We start from the raw sequence: 17742 nt of genomic DNA, 5'->3' as shown, positions 1-17742 counted from the left end.
AGTAACACCTTTAAGGGTGAAAGATGAGAAGAGCTCAGAATAAATAAATATACTTCCAATCCACTCATTTATGAGATATAATGGTAATGGAATAGGAAAATCTTCCCCATCCATTAATAGGCCTATGTGACCCAGCTGTGGTCCCAGCTCACAGCTGTGATACATCCTGAGTCACAGAGCCCATTGGGGGAGGGAAGCTTGCTTAGGGGAGGCTTGCTTGCAGGAAGGCTTTCACACCTTTTGGTACTAAGTTGATTAGGCACTGAGTCATGAGGGCTGTGATGCCTTCTGGCTCTGAGAAGTGTATATATACTCTGGGTTGGTATTTAGCTTTGGGGGCTAGCTTATGAGAAGGACCTTTTGATTTCCTGGTTGAAATTCTGAGTAGCCATATGTTCAGATGATGACACAGTGCCCCGCCCCCCCACCCCCCACTGCTCAGATGTAAAGGCTCTCTCGATCCAGTGGTGTATGTAAAGTATATACCAATATTTCCCAGGGGCTGCACCTTGAGCAGGCTTCCCTAGGAAAGCAGATCAAAGAACCCATGCTAGCAGCCATCCTGGGTGTGCTAGGTGGGCTTGCTGCTACCGATGCCTGTCACCAACCATTCCTAACTTCCTGGTTTCACGTTCACATGAAGTCTGTGCTCCCATTCCAAGTGGGACCATAATAAATATGGCTGCTAAGAGAAATACCAAGACAGAGACACTTTAAGGGAGTTGATTCTTCCTACTTTCTCGCTGCCCCTTGTCGGTGATGATTAATTTCTTACTCCTCGGCCCCTCTGCGTGGGCTTTACTGTATGCCTGGCATAACCTAATGCATCATCTATTATTTAAGTCATTTCCCCCGTGAAGCTTAAACAGAGTTTTATCTCAACATCCTAATCTTCCCCCTCACAGGATATCTTCCTCTTAATTCAATTACAAACATATTTGTGGGCACTTATGAAGATGCAAGAACTCCATGCACAGGTAAACTTATTAGTGGGATTAGTTACTCATTAGCGTTTACTTGTGTATATTGCAAGCTGCAGAGAAAGGTTATGGTCCCTTTTCAGAACATAACTTATGGTCAAGAATTGGGCCAAAAACAAAAGCAGACCCTTCATCAGTATTTCTGGTGTTGGCTGAGGACTTTAAAATGGCCAGATTCAGTCCTTTTTCACCAGAAACCTAATACCACTTTCTATACCAACAAGCAATGATGCAGATCCCCAGTGGGCGTCTAGCATGCAACAATTACAGTAATCTAATCCTGGGCAGGAAGAAGCATGAATCATCATTTCAAGGTCTAATAGAGCAATGTGATTAAAAGCAGGCCTTTCAACAGAAGCCTAACAATGTCCCCCCGACTAATAACAGAAAAAGAGCTACTTCATTTTTATCAAAGGAGAGGGTGAACAGGGCCAATGCAGCCAATGCACCCATTATATTTTTAAGGGTCACATGTAGAAGAGTAATGCTACACCAAAGGATCAAATGAGATAATATTTGTAAAGCACTTAGCACCATGCCTAGAACATAGTAGGTACTTAATAAATGCTCCCCCCCCTTCCCTTCCCAAAGCAGAACTTCTGTGTGTCACCCTTACCTGGGCCTCAGACTCTCCGGCTAACCTCTATCCAGCTGTCGGTGTGGTCTTGGGAAGAGTCACTTCACCTCTCTTCCTCTTAATTGTCCAATTAAGAAAAGGAGACCTTGGACCAGATGCCTGGTGAGGTCCCTTCTGCTTCCAATGTTGTGATGATTTCTAAACTACTTAATCTCTGAGTCTTGTGAAGAACACTAAGGCCTGGAGAAGCATGGCAATCTCAAGGAATGGCATTCAAACTCCAGCGCACCATACGGAGAAAAGCCAGGCCATTGGGAGCAGGCAAAAGATGGGCGACAATTAGCATTGAGAAGTTCCCACTCCGCCTCCCTGCCTTTTTAAAAAACCACATCACAGAAGTATGCAGGAAGTCAGATTTCAGATTCTTCTTCCAACCTTGAAAAAAAAAAACCAACAACAAAACCCTCTTTTCTCCCATCTCCAAGGGACCACAGCATGAGTGGGCTGGGAAAGCTGCACATGGCACTCTCCAAACTCAACTATCACTTGGCTGCATAATTCTTGTGCACAGCTGCATTCAATTTTCTGTCCTTGGGGTTTTTAAAGGAACATTTCTTCTATGGCCAGGATTCTCAAGTTTTATGGTTATACAACTCTCTCCTAGGGCCAAAGAATGCTCAAAAAAGTTTTAAACCCGGCAAAAAAAAAAAAGTCAAGAAGAATATCCAAATAAATGTGAACTCTAAAAGAAAAATCACCCAAATTCCTAGAACCATAGGATCATGGGTCTAGAGCCGGAAAGGACCTCAGTGACCATCTAGTCCAGCACTCTCTCTACAGATGGAGAAACTGAGGCCCAGGGAGGTAGTGGCTCAAATGTATTTTTACCCTCTCTTCCAAATCTCCTACATCGCCTGCTAGTCTGCCTAGAGTGATCTTGCTACCCAATTACGGCCAAAACGTAGGACTGGGAGGGTAGGGAAAAGGTAAGTGTAGTTATGTTCTTCTAAGGTCTCTCCCACTCTACAATGAATTCCACTTGAAAGATGAACAATTCTTAAGCCACACCCTAAATAAAAAAGGAGGATCTCCCCTCCTCCCCTGACCCCCATCAACAAGCCAAAGTGCTTTCTATTTACTGGCACTGGTGGAGTAATAAGCATTAATATTTTTACTTGGGAGTCCAATTTATGCCATCTATATTTGAAGTGCTGCTGCCAAGAAAAACAAATATGAGTGTTCGGTCATGCTGGGCTAAAGCAACCCCTGATGTAGTCCTTCCTTTACCGATTTATCGTCTTATTCAGAAGCAAATGGCTCAGCTCATTCCAGGACCAGGACCAGAATGGAGACACCAACTGCCCCTATCATTCCTTGGGCCTTTACTATGAAACACTTCCCTCTCTAAAGTTGACCGGCTGGAAGCATTTTAAAAGCAGCAAAAGTTTCTTACCTGTCTTCTTCCAATTTTGGCTATGCATTTCACCCACTGTACCAAATTTCAAGAGGGTGTTTGATCATTGGATTAGCCTAGGCTGGCCCACAAACATCACTTTCACATTTGCCCCCCCCCCAGTCTCTCCCTGTGTCACCCACATTCTTCGGATCAAACAGAGCAGCAGAGTTCAGGCCTGAGGTTTGTGACATGTTGGAGGCCTGGCGCGATCACAAGATAAACACTGAGTCTTGGAGAATTGTAAAGCAATTTGCACAGATCCTCCCTGGGCAGAGAAAAGGAATCAACAACATATCCCCAGTTAAGTGAAAAGTTCAAGCCTGCCCAAGGTAGTGCATTTCTTGGAGGTGGCCAGAGGAACACTTAAGCCTACCTTGTCCATCCCCAGACATGATCAGTGACCCAGGAATGTAGGCTTTTCCCAGGGGCTGCATCTTCAGCAGAACAGACCAACAAGCTCATGTTAACTACTTCCTATCCTCTGGAACCCAGAAATCCAACCTCCCAGTTCCAAGTGCCCTTTTGTACCTTCACCATTCCAAGAGGGCATATTGATCTGATAATCACCCTCACAAATCAAGTCAATTAGAAGTCCCTGAAGAGTCCTAAGATTACACACACCACACAGCAACGAAGTCAGGGCCCTTCCATGATGGCTGGCTCTTTACTTAGAGACCCTGTTTGGGCTTTTTCAGCCAAATGGGATTGGTTGGCATCACTTTCTTCTTGCTGTTCTCCTAAGTGAGTATCAAATTCACTCTGGCTGACTGATCAGACACTTCTTAGAGAGGAGTAATGCCCTGATAAATATAATACTAAAAAATGCTCCCAAGCCCCATGCCACAAAAATAAAATCTACAAAGAGTGTCTACCGGGGCTTGAAAAACAAAGAAGCCCTCTGATCTTGTGCCAGGCCCTTGAGAGAGCACTGGATATTCTGTGTGTGTAGGCTTCACATAAAGAATCGGGAGAAGCCTCCTACAAGCATCCTCGTATTCAGCATTTTACTCAATAAAAGTGGGAAAAACTACTATAAAGATCTTGAGCAAGAGAAATGGAGATAAATCCAATAATACCTCACTGTGCTGCTCAAAGTCATTGTGAGCGAGCCATGCTTGGTCGTGGGTTCAAACACGAGGTTTGCACAAAGGAGCAAAACAGGCTTTGGAGGGAGTCTTTTTCCAACAACGTGTTTAAGAGGAGGGAAGGAGGCTGGGTCACTAATTGGTCACTAATTTTAAAAACATATGCTTTAAGACTATAAAAATCAAGAGAACTCCTTAGGTAAATCTGCAACAGCCCCAGTCAAATTACCTCTGCTCCACAAGTAGGCACTACCATGTTTCTGGAGAAGTATAAATTTATGTGGCTTGATTTGCCTCACTGGTCAGTACAGGCAGTCTCACTGTGACTATCACCATGTCCACACTGTCTAACGGCCTGTACTTCACCTTGCTCTGCCTTTACTGGCTCAATGAGTGTATCCCCCAATACCAGAACAGATGCTAAGAGCATGTGAAGCCAGATAAAACACAGGAAGCCACAATTTGGCCTCATAGGGATCTGCTTTAAGAACTCGTCTTGGCTAAATGCAGGAAGTGAGCCTATAATCTGGTCTCAATGCACAAACAATTCAACATAAACTCGGTAAGCATGCCTCTAATAAGTCTCCCTGTTCCTACCACCTCAAAATTATCTCCAGTCCCAAGTGAGTTTGCAGTCTCTGAAAATGAAGCAAGTGATGATGATGTCGGAATTTCCCCTTCATAGCCATGCTGAAAAGAATTGCCCTGAGGTTAGGCTGCACAGGACTATTTTGCAATCCAATTATGTGAAATATGCTGGGAGAGGGTGGCATAGGTAAAGAACAAAGTCCCTATCATCTGGTTCCAACAGAGGCAATTTAGACCAAGGTTGGGAATTCTAAAACTTTATTGGGGATTCCAGTCATTCAAAAGTATACCTAAAAAGCCAATCTGAATCAAGATTCCCCAGGATCTTGGATAATAGATCCAATAATCCACAGTGGGGATCTATTGCTCCAATGCCTTAAAAGCTCTGGAGTCAAGAAGATACCCTCAACTTAGCTAATAGCTGAGAAGAGGGTCCATTTCATAGGACTGACAGCTCTAGGGCTGGGAGGGACTTCAGAGACCCCTTTCCTTTCACCTATGTGGAAACTGAGGCCAGAGAAGTTAAGTCACTTTCCCAAGGTCACATATATAAGTGTCAAATGAACCCTGGTCCTCTGCGCTTTCCTTTGGACTGAGTGCATCTACAGAAAATGATGTCAGGGAACAACATAGAGACATAACAAATTTTTTAGGTATTCATCCCGTGGCTAATCTACCCTCTTGCTTCTAGAAGAAATTTAGCATAATGGAAAGAGTGCTTAACTAGAAATCATCTGAGGGGCAGCTAGGTAGTACGGGCCCCGAAGTTGGGAGGACCCGAGTTCAAATGTGAACTCAGACACTTACTAGCTGTGTGACCCTGGGCAAGTCCCTTAACCCCAATTGACTCCCCCCTCCAAAAATAGAAATCACCTATCAAGTCACCTTCCTAAGACCTGTGTGAAGTCACTATCTCAATCTCCCTTCTCTTACATATTAAGAGATAATACCTGTAATATCTATCAAACAGGGTAGCTGTTAAAAAAAGCACTTGGGAAACCTTAAAACCCCATAAAAATGTGAACGATCATTGCTATTTTACCTAAGGCACTGACACCTTTCAATATCAGTGAATAGTTACTAGTAGTTTACAGGGCAACCTAACAATTTCTCTGAATGCAGACGAGGTGAGTCAAGTATTAGCCACAGAACTGTTACCCATAATGGTCCCCCCCTCCCCACTTACCTCAATCTTTGATCTTCAGATTGTGGTTTTACGTGTGAAGCTGCACACCATCATTTTCCACCTTCTCAAGGGGATCTACGTAAACTCTCTTCTAAAGAAAGAGGAAGGGGGAAAAAACCCGTAAATCACTATTTTGCCAACTGGGAAACAATACAGCAGATGATGTGACACCCTTGTAGATTCTCAAAGTAGACCAGGATCTTCTTCAGTGATTAATTTTCTGCCCCTGAAGCGCTTTTCTCTTCTTTAAATCACTCATCCACTCTCAGTAGTGAAATTGAAGGATAGTGCTTTGTCTCATGTCAAAAAAAAAACAACAAACCTATATAAATGACTCCCTAAAAGGATGGCTTTTCTCTTTCACCTAAAGTAAGTTAATTAATATGGTCTACAATAATATACGCCATAAGTCTTTGGTTTTGTTTTTTCCACTGTCCTAGGATATTTATAATGTTGTTATAAGTCTTGGATGTAGATGGAAGCTATGTTATATAATTATTGTCACTACTCAAATGTAAATTCATATCTCATAGAAGTATCTGGGGGGTTGGGAGAGGGTGAGATATAAAACCTGGAAAATATTTTGGAATAGCAGAGAAGGTGAGGATTATTTTTACCTTTGCCCAGGAAAGACTTAGAGGAAAGCAAATTGGGAAGGTTTGACCTGAGAAAGATGCCTAAAACAAATTTCTCTTTATAGGTATCAGAGAGAGCTGAATAATCCATATGGGTGCTAAAGAACCCCATTTTGGCCTGAATTTATCTGGTATTGACCAAAATAGAATGGTTTCCTTAAGGGGAGGGAGAGAAAAAGAGAAAGCCCAGTTGAGCTGGGAGTGGAGAGAAGTGAAACCCAAGAAAACAGATAGTCATTAATCTGTTGTCTCTGTAAACAATTTGGTTCCGTAGCTCTTTTTCATATTGTGTAATAAAATATGTCCTTGTACTTGGCAGCTCAAGTGGTATACAGTGGCTAGAGTGTTGGGCTTGGAGTCAGGAAGACCTGAGTTCAAATCCTGTCTCAGAAACTTACTGATTGTGTGACCCTGGGCAAGTCACTTAAATTCTATCAGCCTCAGTTTCCTCATTTGTAAAAGAAGGATGATAATAGCACCTACCTCAGTGGGGCTGTTGTGAAGATCAGATGAGATACTCTATGTAAGATGCTTCACAAACCTTAAAGTACTATAATAAACATTATTAGCTTTACTACTAATGCTACTGCTCTAACAAGGCTGAAGAAGTATATGAATTGCTGTTGATTCTCTCTGGAAGACAGAGAGACGAGGTCGAAATCTAATTCTAAAGAGAAGCCCTGTTTAATTTTTTGAGTAATGGCAGTGGACATAATCAGCAATGGATTTCCAGAGTCGTCTAGTTCAGAGTTTCCAGGCTATTTCCTGGATATTTCCATCCTAGCTCCTCTCTAAACACTGATAGTAAGCACTTGTTTACTATAAATTGCTTCTTTTTTCCTAGAATTCTATTTTGGGAAACCACATTAAGATGCTTCAAACAAAAATAAAGGCAAAGCCTCCCTGGTCTGGCACATAGTATAGATGCTTGATAAATGCATGTTGGAGTGGGAGTCGTAAAAGAGCTTGTTCTGTGGACAAAGGCCAACAAGAAAATTGGGCTCCCCGTTACAGGTCTGTACTCAGCTTTCAAAGCTCTTACTTTACTTTGGGGTGGGGTAGAATCCTTCTTTAACAAGGTGATCCCAGAGCGGACTGCTCCCTCCAGTCGCCCACTGCCCTGCAGGGACACCAAAGCCACCACCCAGCTAGGACACTAAGGGGGAGGAAACACAAGATGCTTCGTCCCTTCCTTGGGGCAAGTTGGCCGAAATCTTCTATTGAGATTATCACCAACTAAAAAGCATTGCTGTGTGGTGCAATCAAAGGCCCAGCAATCTATGCCTAGTGAACCACTAGAACTGGCCACTGACAGCCCAGTCCTTCTGAGCATATACAGCATGCTCTGCCTGATGCAAGCCCCATGGAGACTTGGACACGTGCAGGCCTTGCTTCCAATCTCATTACCATGTGCAGAAGAGGTAAGATTGGCTGCTGAGCCTGAACCAAGAAAGGTACTGAGGGGCCAAGGCTTTTCCTTTCTTCTGACTGACCTCATTGGAGAGAGCAGTGTTAAGTCTCTGAGGCCACTTGGCTCACCACCGGTAGTTGCTTCTATCTCTGTTGTGTCTACTCTTTCTGGCTTGTAGGTGGAGGACTGGCGGATGAGGTTCTGACCCTGTCAACTTCAAAAGGTCAGAAGAACAATCCACCAGAGGCCTGAGAGGTGATGCTGATGCCAGATGTTTCACTCGGCAAGCCCTGTGAGGGGCAAAGTCCCAAGAGTCCAGCTGAACCCAACCTACCAGCAGCTCAAAGGCAACCAGGAGGGAAAGGAAGCAACTCCTGCATTCCCTGCACTGTTTTTAAAGTGGGGCAAAGGCTATCTAAAAACCACTCGAAATTTGAGCCCACACTTCCTAGGCACTGGGGTAGACTAGGAAAGAGCAGGCCTCTGGACATTGAGGAGAATAGACTTCTGTTCCTGCTATATCTCTCTCCCTAGCTATCCCCTTGAAAAGGCTAACTGAAGTTAACTGGTTAAATGATACTGTGGCACCAATCACAGAAGGATACTGAGAACAGAAAGGATATGCTAATGGTAATTAATACTCAGGAGTGGACTTGAGTCAAAGGCATTAGACAAAAATACCACCCCCCACAATCGCTCAGGGGTAACCCTAGAATTAGGAGGGGGAGATGTAGTCAGCCACGTTCTCATTAGTGAGAGTGTCAGTGATCGTAAAAGTTCAGCAAAAGTTATCCATGTCTTTGAAGACAAAGGGGCACACAGACAACAAACTACTAAGTTTTAAAATTGATTTTCTTTTTATTTATTGGCAAAACAGAATCACTCTTTTCCTTTGGCATAAATCTATTCAGTGCTCTGGGTATCATTCTTCCCCCTTAAAATACCTTGCAATATAAAGTAAAACCTGCCTAATTAACCATTTATTAAAATAAATGAAACAAAATAAATCATGGAAAATGTACACAGTTATTACTATATTTGCTTTTTTCCCCCCCAAACACGTGGAATTTGAGCTACTTAATCAACAACCCCTGAGAAGGGCTTCATTAGCCACAAATCACCCCGTAGAATACACTGCCAAAAGATGTCTTCCTAGTTGGGGACCAAGGACCCCCTGCCAAGAATAATGGTCAATACAGCCTTATTTCTAAGGAAAATCAAGTGGCAGAAATTATTTTCAAGATGTTTAAGCAAGTGAGGAATTTTCACTTGATGCTTCTGGTTAGCTGGATAAATGTTTCTTTTTTCATTCCCAGTATTCACTGGGCAGCTCTGTCCCAACACAGTTTGGGTTTTTCTGGGAAAGAGTCCAAGCCAGGAGAGGCTTTTTGCCACCCTGAAATTGTCTGAAGAATTTTTTAAAAAGTGACCCACGCCCTTCTGATCTGCCTGTGTGACCATGGCCAGGTCTTCTTCCTGTTTCCTCTTATGTAAAATGGATGGGTCGGGCTAGATGACTCTATAAGAGTCCTTCAAACAGCAAAACTCTACTGCTGGGCAGCTACTCAAGTCTTCAAATGGTGGGCACCAAGGGGACTGGGGAGGCAGTATGGCATAGTAGAAAGGGGGCTAGATTTGAAGTCAGAGGACATGGGTTTGAATCCTATCACTTCCTACCTTAGGAAAGCCACTCTCTGGGCCTCGGGTGTGGGACTATATGACCTCTAGGACTCTTCAAGCTCTAAATTCATGGTCCTAGGACTTCTAGGTAAAGCTATTGTGAACAAAGGTCAGAAGAATGAACAAGAGTTAATGATATCTGATCATGGGAAGAGAAAAAAATTTAATTTTCTCCTTGAAACTTTTCCTAAATACTCTGATCCACAGGGTAAGGGCTTCTATGTAATATCCTATCTCATTGCTAGATTTCACATGTGTATCATATGCAAAGACCATGTCTTTTGTGTATACTTTAAGTATTCAACAACCCCTTGTGGACAGGAATGGAATTTTGGGCTTTGGAGCTCTAGGGGTTCTAGTATTTATTTCAAGACTCTGGAACTTGTGTTTAAATCAGTAATCCTACCCACCACGCATATGGCCAACAACAGAAAGAAAGTAACATTTATAATTTACACACACTCACACGTGCACACACACACATACCCCTTATAATACACACATAACATAATTCATATATAACACAAAATATTCACAGCCGCACTCTTTGTATTGACAATAAAAATAATAGCCAGTCTATATGCAGGGTCTCCCAAAAGTCTTAGAGTAGTTTTAAGCTTTAATAGCTTATGTGCAGTTTTAAGCTATTACAGCTTAATTGAGCTATTAAAGCTTAGAAGTGCCTGGACTTTGGGGCACCCTACAGAGTGCTTTAAGGTTTTCAAATCCCTTTACAAATGTTATCTCCCATTAAGGTAAATGTTCTTATTATCCCCATTTCACAGATAAGGGAAATGAGGGTGAGAGAGGTTAAATGGTGCAAGTCAAAGTCTGAGGGAGGATCCAACTCCAGGTGTTCCTGACCTGGAGTCCAGCAAGGTCCATCTGTTATGCCACCAACTGCCTGAGAATTGGAACCAAAATGGGTGCCCATCAAATAGGGAATCACTGATCAAATTCTGGTATATGAATGTAATAGATTATTGCATCAGAAGAAATGAAGAATAAGGAATTCAGGGAACCACAGGATAGAAAGGAAGTGATGCCAAATGGCTAACGCAAATTATATACAATGACTACAGTAATGTAAACAATAACAATATTAAAAAGTAATCAAACTGATGACTGTGTTTAGCCTGGCCCATAGCGGGCACTTAATGAATGTTTATTGATTGAGTGATGGATGGTGGTAGACAGTCTCAACCTTGGAGAACTGATGAGAAAATTAATATACCTTCTTCCTCAGTAGAGGTGGGGGACTGTGAATGTGGAATGGGACATATATGGTCAGGTGTACCTTGTCCTTTGGTTGCTTAGAGCAGGACTGTCCAACCTTAGGTTTTTATTGAAACAATAGGCAATATATTTTGATTTGCCATTTTAGTGAGAACTCTGCAGTAGCTCAGCTTCATTCACTAAAGCATTTATGTAAATTCTATCTTGTAGGCGGGTAGCATTTTGGATAGCCCTGGCTTAGAGTGTATTTCTTTGTTATAAAGTTAGGTTCAAGATGAGAAATGGGAAGAAACAACTGTGGTGTAATAAAAATATTAGCCAATGACAAAACTTAGAAAGGAAAAGAAATAGACTGAGGTGTTTCTTAAGACCTAAACAAAGCAGCAGCCCATTCTCCCAGGGATGGCTTTTGGAGGCTGGCACACCACCAAGTGCAGGAGGATGTTTTGAGACAAAATAGCAGCTGACGTAGATGACACATGAAGCTGATCCATCTAAAATAAGCATCCAAGTCCTCCTTGGCTAAAGCCAGAACCCACCCACCCCCACCCCAACCTCTCTGTGTTTGGATCTGTGTTCCCTGCAGAGGTGCCTGATTCTTTGTTACACTTAATGCTTTTGGGCATCTGGAATCCCCACATTTCCTTTATGCAGGTATAGAAGTGATTAGGCTGTCCCCTCTCCTCCTGCCTCTCTATAGTTCAGCAATGCGGGTCCTCAGTTTATCTGGTTGACTGCCTAGGGAGTTGATAAAAACAAACTCCCTTCACTGAAGTGAGGCTCCCTTTCCTCAGGCACAAGGTTGGTCTTGGAAGAAGCTAGGTCTTCAGTTTTGTTTGTCCTGTGTGTTTGCATATATGCAAAGCCCTTGTGGTCCTCACTACAGGGTCATCCTTCCCTTGTCTGAACTAGCAAGCTTAGTCTATGTCATACTTAAATTAGTCTATTGTGTCTTAAATTAGTCTATCTCTCATCCCTGACAAAACTTTAAGCCTCCTGAGGGCAAGGACAAAGTCTCAGATCTCCTCCTTGCATCTTATGTAGTGCCAGGCACAAAGTAGGCAAAGAATAAAGAACTGTTGAATTATAAGAAAAAAAGAGAAGGGATGACAGAATGCCGCCTAATGGACCCCGGTTAACTGCCCCCTACTGCGGTGTGAAGTTTTCTAGGTCTGTGTCCAGGCCCACATGCAAATACCAGTCCTATAATGGGCCTCCCTATCTGCCTAGAAGACAGTGTCACAATGGACCTCTGGTGGCAACGGTGGCTCTTACAGCGCCACAGAGCCTGAGCAAAGCCCCAAGGAGGAACAATTTGTCATATGAAAGAAGAAAGAGGAGAGGATATCCCAGTAAAGAAACATCAGGAATAAAATTAGTTATCACATTTGAAGCAAACATTTTTTTTTCCCCTCTTAAGTATGAAAGGAGCAGGGAGAAGAAAAAACTGACAGGAAGAATTTCAGAAGGGAAGACCAAAAAGCACGTGCCAAAACATACACCAGCCCCAGCAAGCTGTGTTGTCCTAAGCCCATAGGTGCAAGTGCCAATTCAGTTACCCAAATGAAGGCATCTAAGGAAGAGGCAAATGCTAGATCAGGACAGTGCCCACAGAAACTAAAACAATTGAGCACTTTGAGAAAAGGACAGAACTTTTCTTGAGTCTCCACATCTAACCACATAAGTGGCTAACGTAAGTCAGGAACCAGTTACAAATTTAACATGTGCATGCATGAATACATAGTACGAAAGAAGAAATCACAAGGTCTAACTTTCTTTTTTCGTAGAAAGTACTGGCCTATAATATCCATATTTCTAAAGCAGATAATTCATTACTATGTATAAAAATACAGTACTTAATTTCTGAAATCTAAAGTTGGCAATGCCATCATTCATGTTCTGAAAAAAAACATTCATTTTGTTTGTTGACCGCTTTTGACATATTTCATACACAGATGGAAGAAAAGCTCTCATTTGGAGAGATTAAGCCAGTCACGTTCACAAAATCCTGACTCCTGAAAACTGACTGAATTTCAGTCTATCTTTGACCATGATTCTAGCACCTGTGAGCTGTAAAAGTACAGCAAACTCCTACAAGATTCTTGCTGGCCAGACAAAAGAATGGGAATGGACTGTTTCATTTTATGCAGAGATTTTTTTTTTAATCCATTTTCTCTCCAATGTTTCTCAAGCTTCAACAAACCATGGGGCTAGTGTCCAACATGTGTGAAGACAACACTAGTACTTTTAATAACAATAAAGAATTGTTTAAGAAAAACAAGTCTCCTGGAGCCTGGATATGGAGTGGTTGCAACACATCTGCAGGGAACTCAACAGTAAGAATTAATTTTCTCTCCAAGTTCTAAGAACTGCCCTAATTCTCCTTCCACTCCAAGTATCACCACCAGGGCAAAAGCCCAGCTCTGACTGCACCCTCCAGCCCCAAAGGTATCCGTGACTTTGTCTAAATAATTCCATGTGTATCAATGGGCCAGGAAAGCTCCCAGTTAGCCATCTCTGCCTACTCTAAACCTTCCTCCGCAAAAAGTGGAATGCGAAGTACTCTGATAATAAGGGATTAGGTTCAAAATGAAGTTAACTATAAAGGCTCAAATAGAATTTGGCTTGGAATTCAAAGTTTAAGGAACTGAAGAATCAAATATTCTCTCATCTAAAAGGAAACTCATTTTGGACACCTTAAATCACACCTTTTGCAAAAGTCTCCCCAGCTGCCACTGCCTTCCCCTGAGATTACTTCTCTTCAGCTTCGTGTAAATCTTACACGTACCGAGTTATGCCTCACATCTGGGCCCCTCGTTAGCATGTAAGCTCTTCTACGGCAGGGCTGGTTTTACCTTTCCTTATGTCCCCAGCACTTGGCATGGTGTCTGGCACATAATAACTACTTTATAAATGCTTGTTAACTGACTGAGGACATGCAGATTTCAGGATTTTTTTTTAAAGCTCAGAACAATGATGGTGACAAGATTACTTCATGAAACAGGATATGATTGTTTTTGATAAGGGTCCACAAAGCACTTATCCAACTTCCCCTATTAATTCCCACCCCCTCTAGTTTCTTTCTCTCTCTTCCTCTCTTTGTCTCTGTCTCTGTCTCTCTGTCTCTCTCTGTCTCATACACAGACACACACACACAGACACACACACAATTTCTAATTGGCTCATGGGTAGTAAGAAAAGATCCTTTGGTAATTTAAGAATTAACACCTGAGTGTTTAGAAAATGATGCGAACCCTCCACTATAAAAAATAGACTTGAGCATGTAGCTCAGTCCTTCTACTCATCCTAAGAATGTATTTATGGACCATACAAGGAATAGAGGGGGCAGCAAGCAGCCCAATGCACAGTCAGAATTATACCATACACAGACCCCTCCACAAAACAGCTGAACTCCTTTTTTTTTTTTTTAAATAACAGGGCTATTGTGATCAGCACTTGTCAAAGTACTCTATATAAGATGCCTACAAAAAAGATAACATGCCACAATAATACAGCAAGGCCCAATACTCAACAAAGGTCAGTTACATTAAACTTCCTCACTTTCAGGTGAAGAAACAAGCAATGTAGGCAAATTTTGACCGTCAATGTGGGTACTGACAACATTCCGACTACCAAACAAAAAAAAAGGACTGAATTCCATACTAATTTTTTATTTCAACTAGACCAGGAGAAAAGTATGTGGTACAGTAAAGACAGCATGAGCTTCAGTCAGAAGACCTAGGTTTAAATCTGCCTCTGCCACTCACCACCTGTACCATCTTGAGACCCAGTTCCCTCATCTGTTGACTAGGTAGCCTTTTAATGTCCCTTCCAGTGCTAGATTAATAATCCTATGACAGTAGCACCATATTGCTCTGGAGGGAAAGTGGTAGAGCAGAGCTCCCATTGGGGTGGGAGCTGGGAAACCTAAATTTGAACCTGGTTCTGACACTAACCATTGGATGCTTTGGGTGAGTTACTTCATTTCTTTGGGATTTAACTCATTAATCTGAAAAATGAGAGGGCTGGATTAGAAGAATGGATCTGAAATTGTTTAACAATCTGGCTGCCAGAAAGGAAATGAAGGGAATCTTGGGGGAAAGTGAATATGCCATGTTAGATTTTATGGTAGAGGAGAGAAAATCTGGGAATAGTCTGCAATACACTCAAGATTTAGGGAGAGCAGATTACAAAGGATTTAGGGAAAAGGATAAATAGACTAAAATAGACTAAAATGCTATAGTGTAGATCAGCCCAGGAGGGGATAGGAAATTCAAGAACAAACCTGTGAAGTCTCAAAGAGAAATATGTCAGATGAAGACTTGAAGTTAAAGAGTGATAAAGTACAGAAGATAAGTTAGGTAAAGGTCCATTATCCTGAACCTGATTATCAGAGTAGTCAGAGAAGGCTTCATAGAAAAGCTGAGGTTTAAGCTGGGTCTTGAAAGATTTTTTTTTTTTAAAGTCCACAGATGACAAGCCAATAATCTGACCTTGCTCCCTAGATAAGTTCTGGAAGGTATTATTAAAGAGATGGTTAGTAAGCATCTACAACATAAAAAGTCAACTAGAATGGCTTTATCAGGATACACAGCAAACTAGCCTGATGTCTAGCAACTTTTTGTCAGAGGAAAAACGAACAAGGTGTCCATCTACTGGGGAAAGGCCAAATAAGTTACGACATAAGATTGTAATGAAATATTACTGTTCTACAAAAAATGATGATATGGATGATTTCAGATAAAGTATGAAGGGAAGATCTGTATTAACTGATTCAGACTAAAGTGAGCAGAACTAGAATCATACATACAATAACAACATTATATAGAAAAACAACTCTGAAAAGACCTAGGAACTCTGATCAATATGATGACCAACCAGATGCTAAGAGCTTGAGTGACAGCCCTCAAGCTGCAGGATGACGTACATTTTTCAGACACAGGCCATGTGGGAATTTTTTTGGCTTGAATATGTTGTATATTTGTTACGAGGGCTTTTTTCTTTTTCTCTTTTCTAATGAGAGTGGAGTCTAGAAGAGAAGGCTGAGGTAGGAAGGGCAAGAGGGAAGAATGGGGTAATCCCCCCCACCCCAAAAAAAGATATTGAGTCATACTTTTTCTTTTTTAAACAGGGATAGAAAACACAAAGCCAGGAAGAAGGCCAGACAAGCAGGATAACTTTGAAAGTTGGATCTTACTATGTGCTTAAAAAGAAAAGCAAGCTTGCAGTTTCAGGGACAATCCTTTTTTTTTCCCTGTTCTAGTATGTATATGCAAATGTCCATTCTAATTCTATTCTATTTCAGAATGAAAATTAAAATAAAAAAAAGAATTAAAACAAACTCATTTCATTTACCTTTTTAACAAGTTATTAGACTGATATTCAGATATGTTGAGAAAGTTTATCTAGATTTAAGTATAGCATTTGAAAAATTACTTTATACTATTTTGTAGAAATGATAAAAAAAAAAAAGATATGACCTGGAAAATAATGCAGTTAGGGGAATGTGAAACTGTTGAATTGCTGGACTCACGAAGTTGTGATTCATAGTTCTAAAGGAACTTAGAAGCAATAGGGCAAGCTGCAGTAATGATTATCTTCCAAGTGAAGAAAACTTGAAGTCAAGTCCCACCTTGGATACATCCTGGGGCTGAGTGAGATCAGAGAAACTGGGGAACTCACTGGCACCTCTCAATCTCCTAGGCAACCTTCTAAGACTACCAGTCATAGAGCTGGTGCTGATCTAGACCGGGAAAAAGTCTTCCTAATGCCCATGAACTCACAGATCCAACCAAAATAAAATAAAAACTAAAAGTCCAACGTTGAAGGTCTTTGGTGGAAGGGGCCAGGGACCTACATCTGGTTCTGTGCTGGATAACACTTTTTATCAGTGACTTACATAAAGGCAAAGACTGCATACTTGCCAATTTTGTAAATGACACATAACTGAAAAGAACTGCTAACTTGGAATAATGATTAGGATCCAGAAAAATCTTGATGGCCTAGGGTACTGGCCTATGTCTAATTAGATGAAATTTAATAGGGGTAAGTGAAAGGTCTTATACTATGATTTCTTAAAAAAAATGCATTCCACAAGTACAATTTGGGGGGCTTCCACTAGAAAGCAGTTCCTCTGAAAGAAAAAAGTTCCATGAGTGTCAGTGAAAGCCCAGACTCGATGACTGCAATAATCATCAACATAGCAAATGTTATTTTGCGCTATCCCAGACTAAAGAGGTTGGTGGTACTATTGTACTGTGCTCTGATGAAGCAAAATCTGAAATGTGTCCAGTTTTGGGAGCCAGATTTTAGGAAGCAAGTCAACTAGTATTGTTTAAACAGTATTTTATTTTTTCCCCAGTTACATGTGAAAGCAATTTTTAACATTCATTAAAAAAAACCTGAGTTTCAAATTTTCTCTCTCTCTTCCTCACCTCCTCTCTGCCTGAGATAGAAAGCAATTTGTTATAGGTTATACATGTTCAATCATGTAAAAATATTAACATTTTAGTCATGTTGTGAAAGATGACACAGACCCAAAGGAGGGGGAAAAACATGCAAAAAAATACAGTATGCTTCAATCTGTGTTCAGACTCCATCAGTTCTTTCCCTGGAGGTGGATTGCATTTTTCATCATAAGTCCTTTGAATTGTCTTAGATCATTGTATTACTGAGAATGGCTAAGTTATTCACATCAACTAGCATTTATTAGGTGCTTACTATGTGCCAGCAAATGTGCTGAGCACTGGGGGCACAAAAAAAGGCACAAGACAGCCCCTGTCCTCAAGAAGCTCACACTCTAAAAGGGGAGATAGAATGAAAACAACTATGTACAAATAGGGTGGAAAGGCATATCATGTTTTATTGTGTTTAAGGTTTGTGGCAAGCCTGCATAGAGCAAGTCTATT

At 41.4% G+C, this 17742-nt stretch overlaps 1 protein-coding gene across 4 annotated transcripts in view; it reads right to left on the bottom strand.

Moving 5' to 3' along the window:
- Positions 1 to 17742, bottom strand: part of SVIL (supervillin) — a 234524-nt gene that overhangs the window by 190504 nt on the left and 26278 nt on the right. For 2 of the 4 annotated variants that reach the window (XM_036758584.1, XM_036758589.1), the window contains exon 3: positions 5873 to 5963. Coding sequence is in view for 2 of the 4 variants with exons in the window: in XM_036758588.1 (XP_036614483.1) it covers positions 3387 to 3447 (61 nt within the window). In the remaining 2 variants the exon portion in view is untranslated. Of the gene's footprint in view, positions 1 to 3386; positions 3449 to 5872; positions 5964 to 17742 lie in introns of those variants that run through there. The other 2 variants (XM_036758588.1, XM_036758582.1) reach the window with 1 other exon arrangement.

Source organism: Trichosurus vulpecula, chromosome 5, assembly GCF_011100635.1.
Source record: "Trichosurus vulpecula isolate mTriVul1 chromosome 5, mTriVul1.pri, whole genome shotgun sequence".
Lineage (NCBI taxonomy): Eukaryota > Metazoa > Chordata > Mammalia > Diprotodontia > Phalangeridae > Trichosurus > Trichosurus vulpecula.
This window is presented reverse-complemented; position numbering and strand designations above follow the sequence as displayed.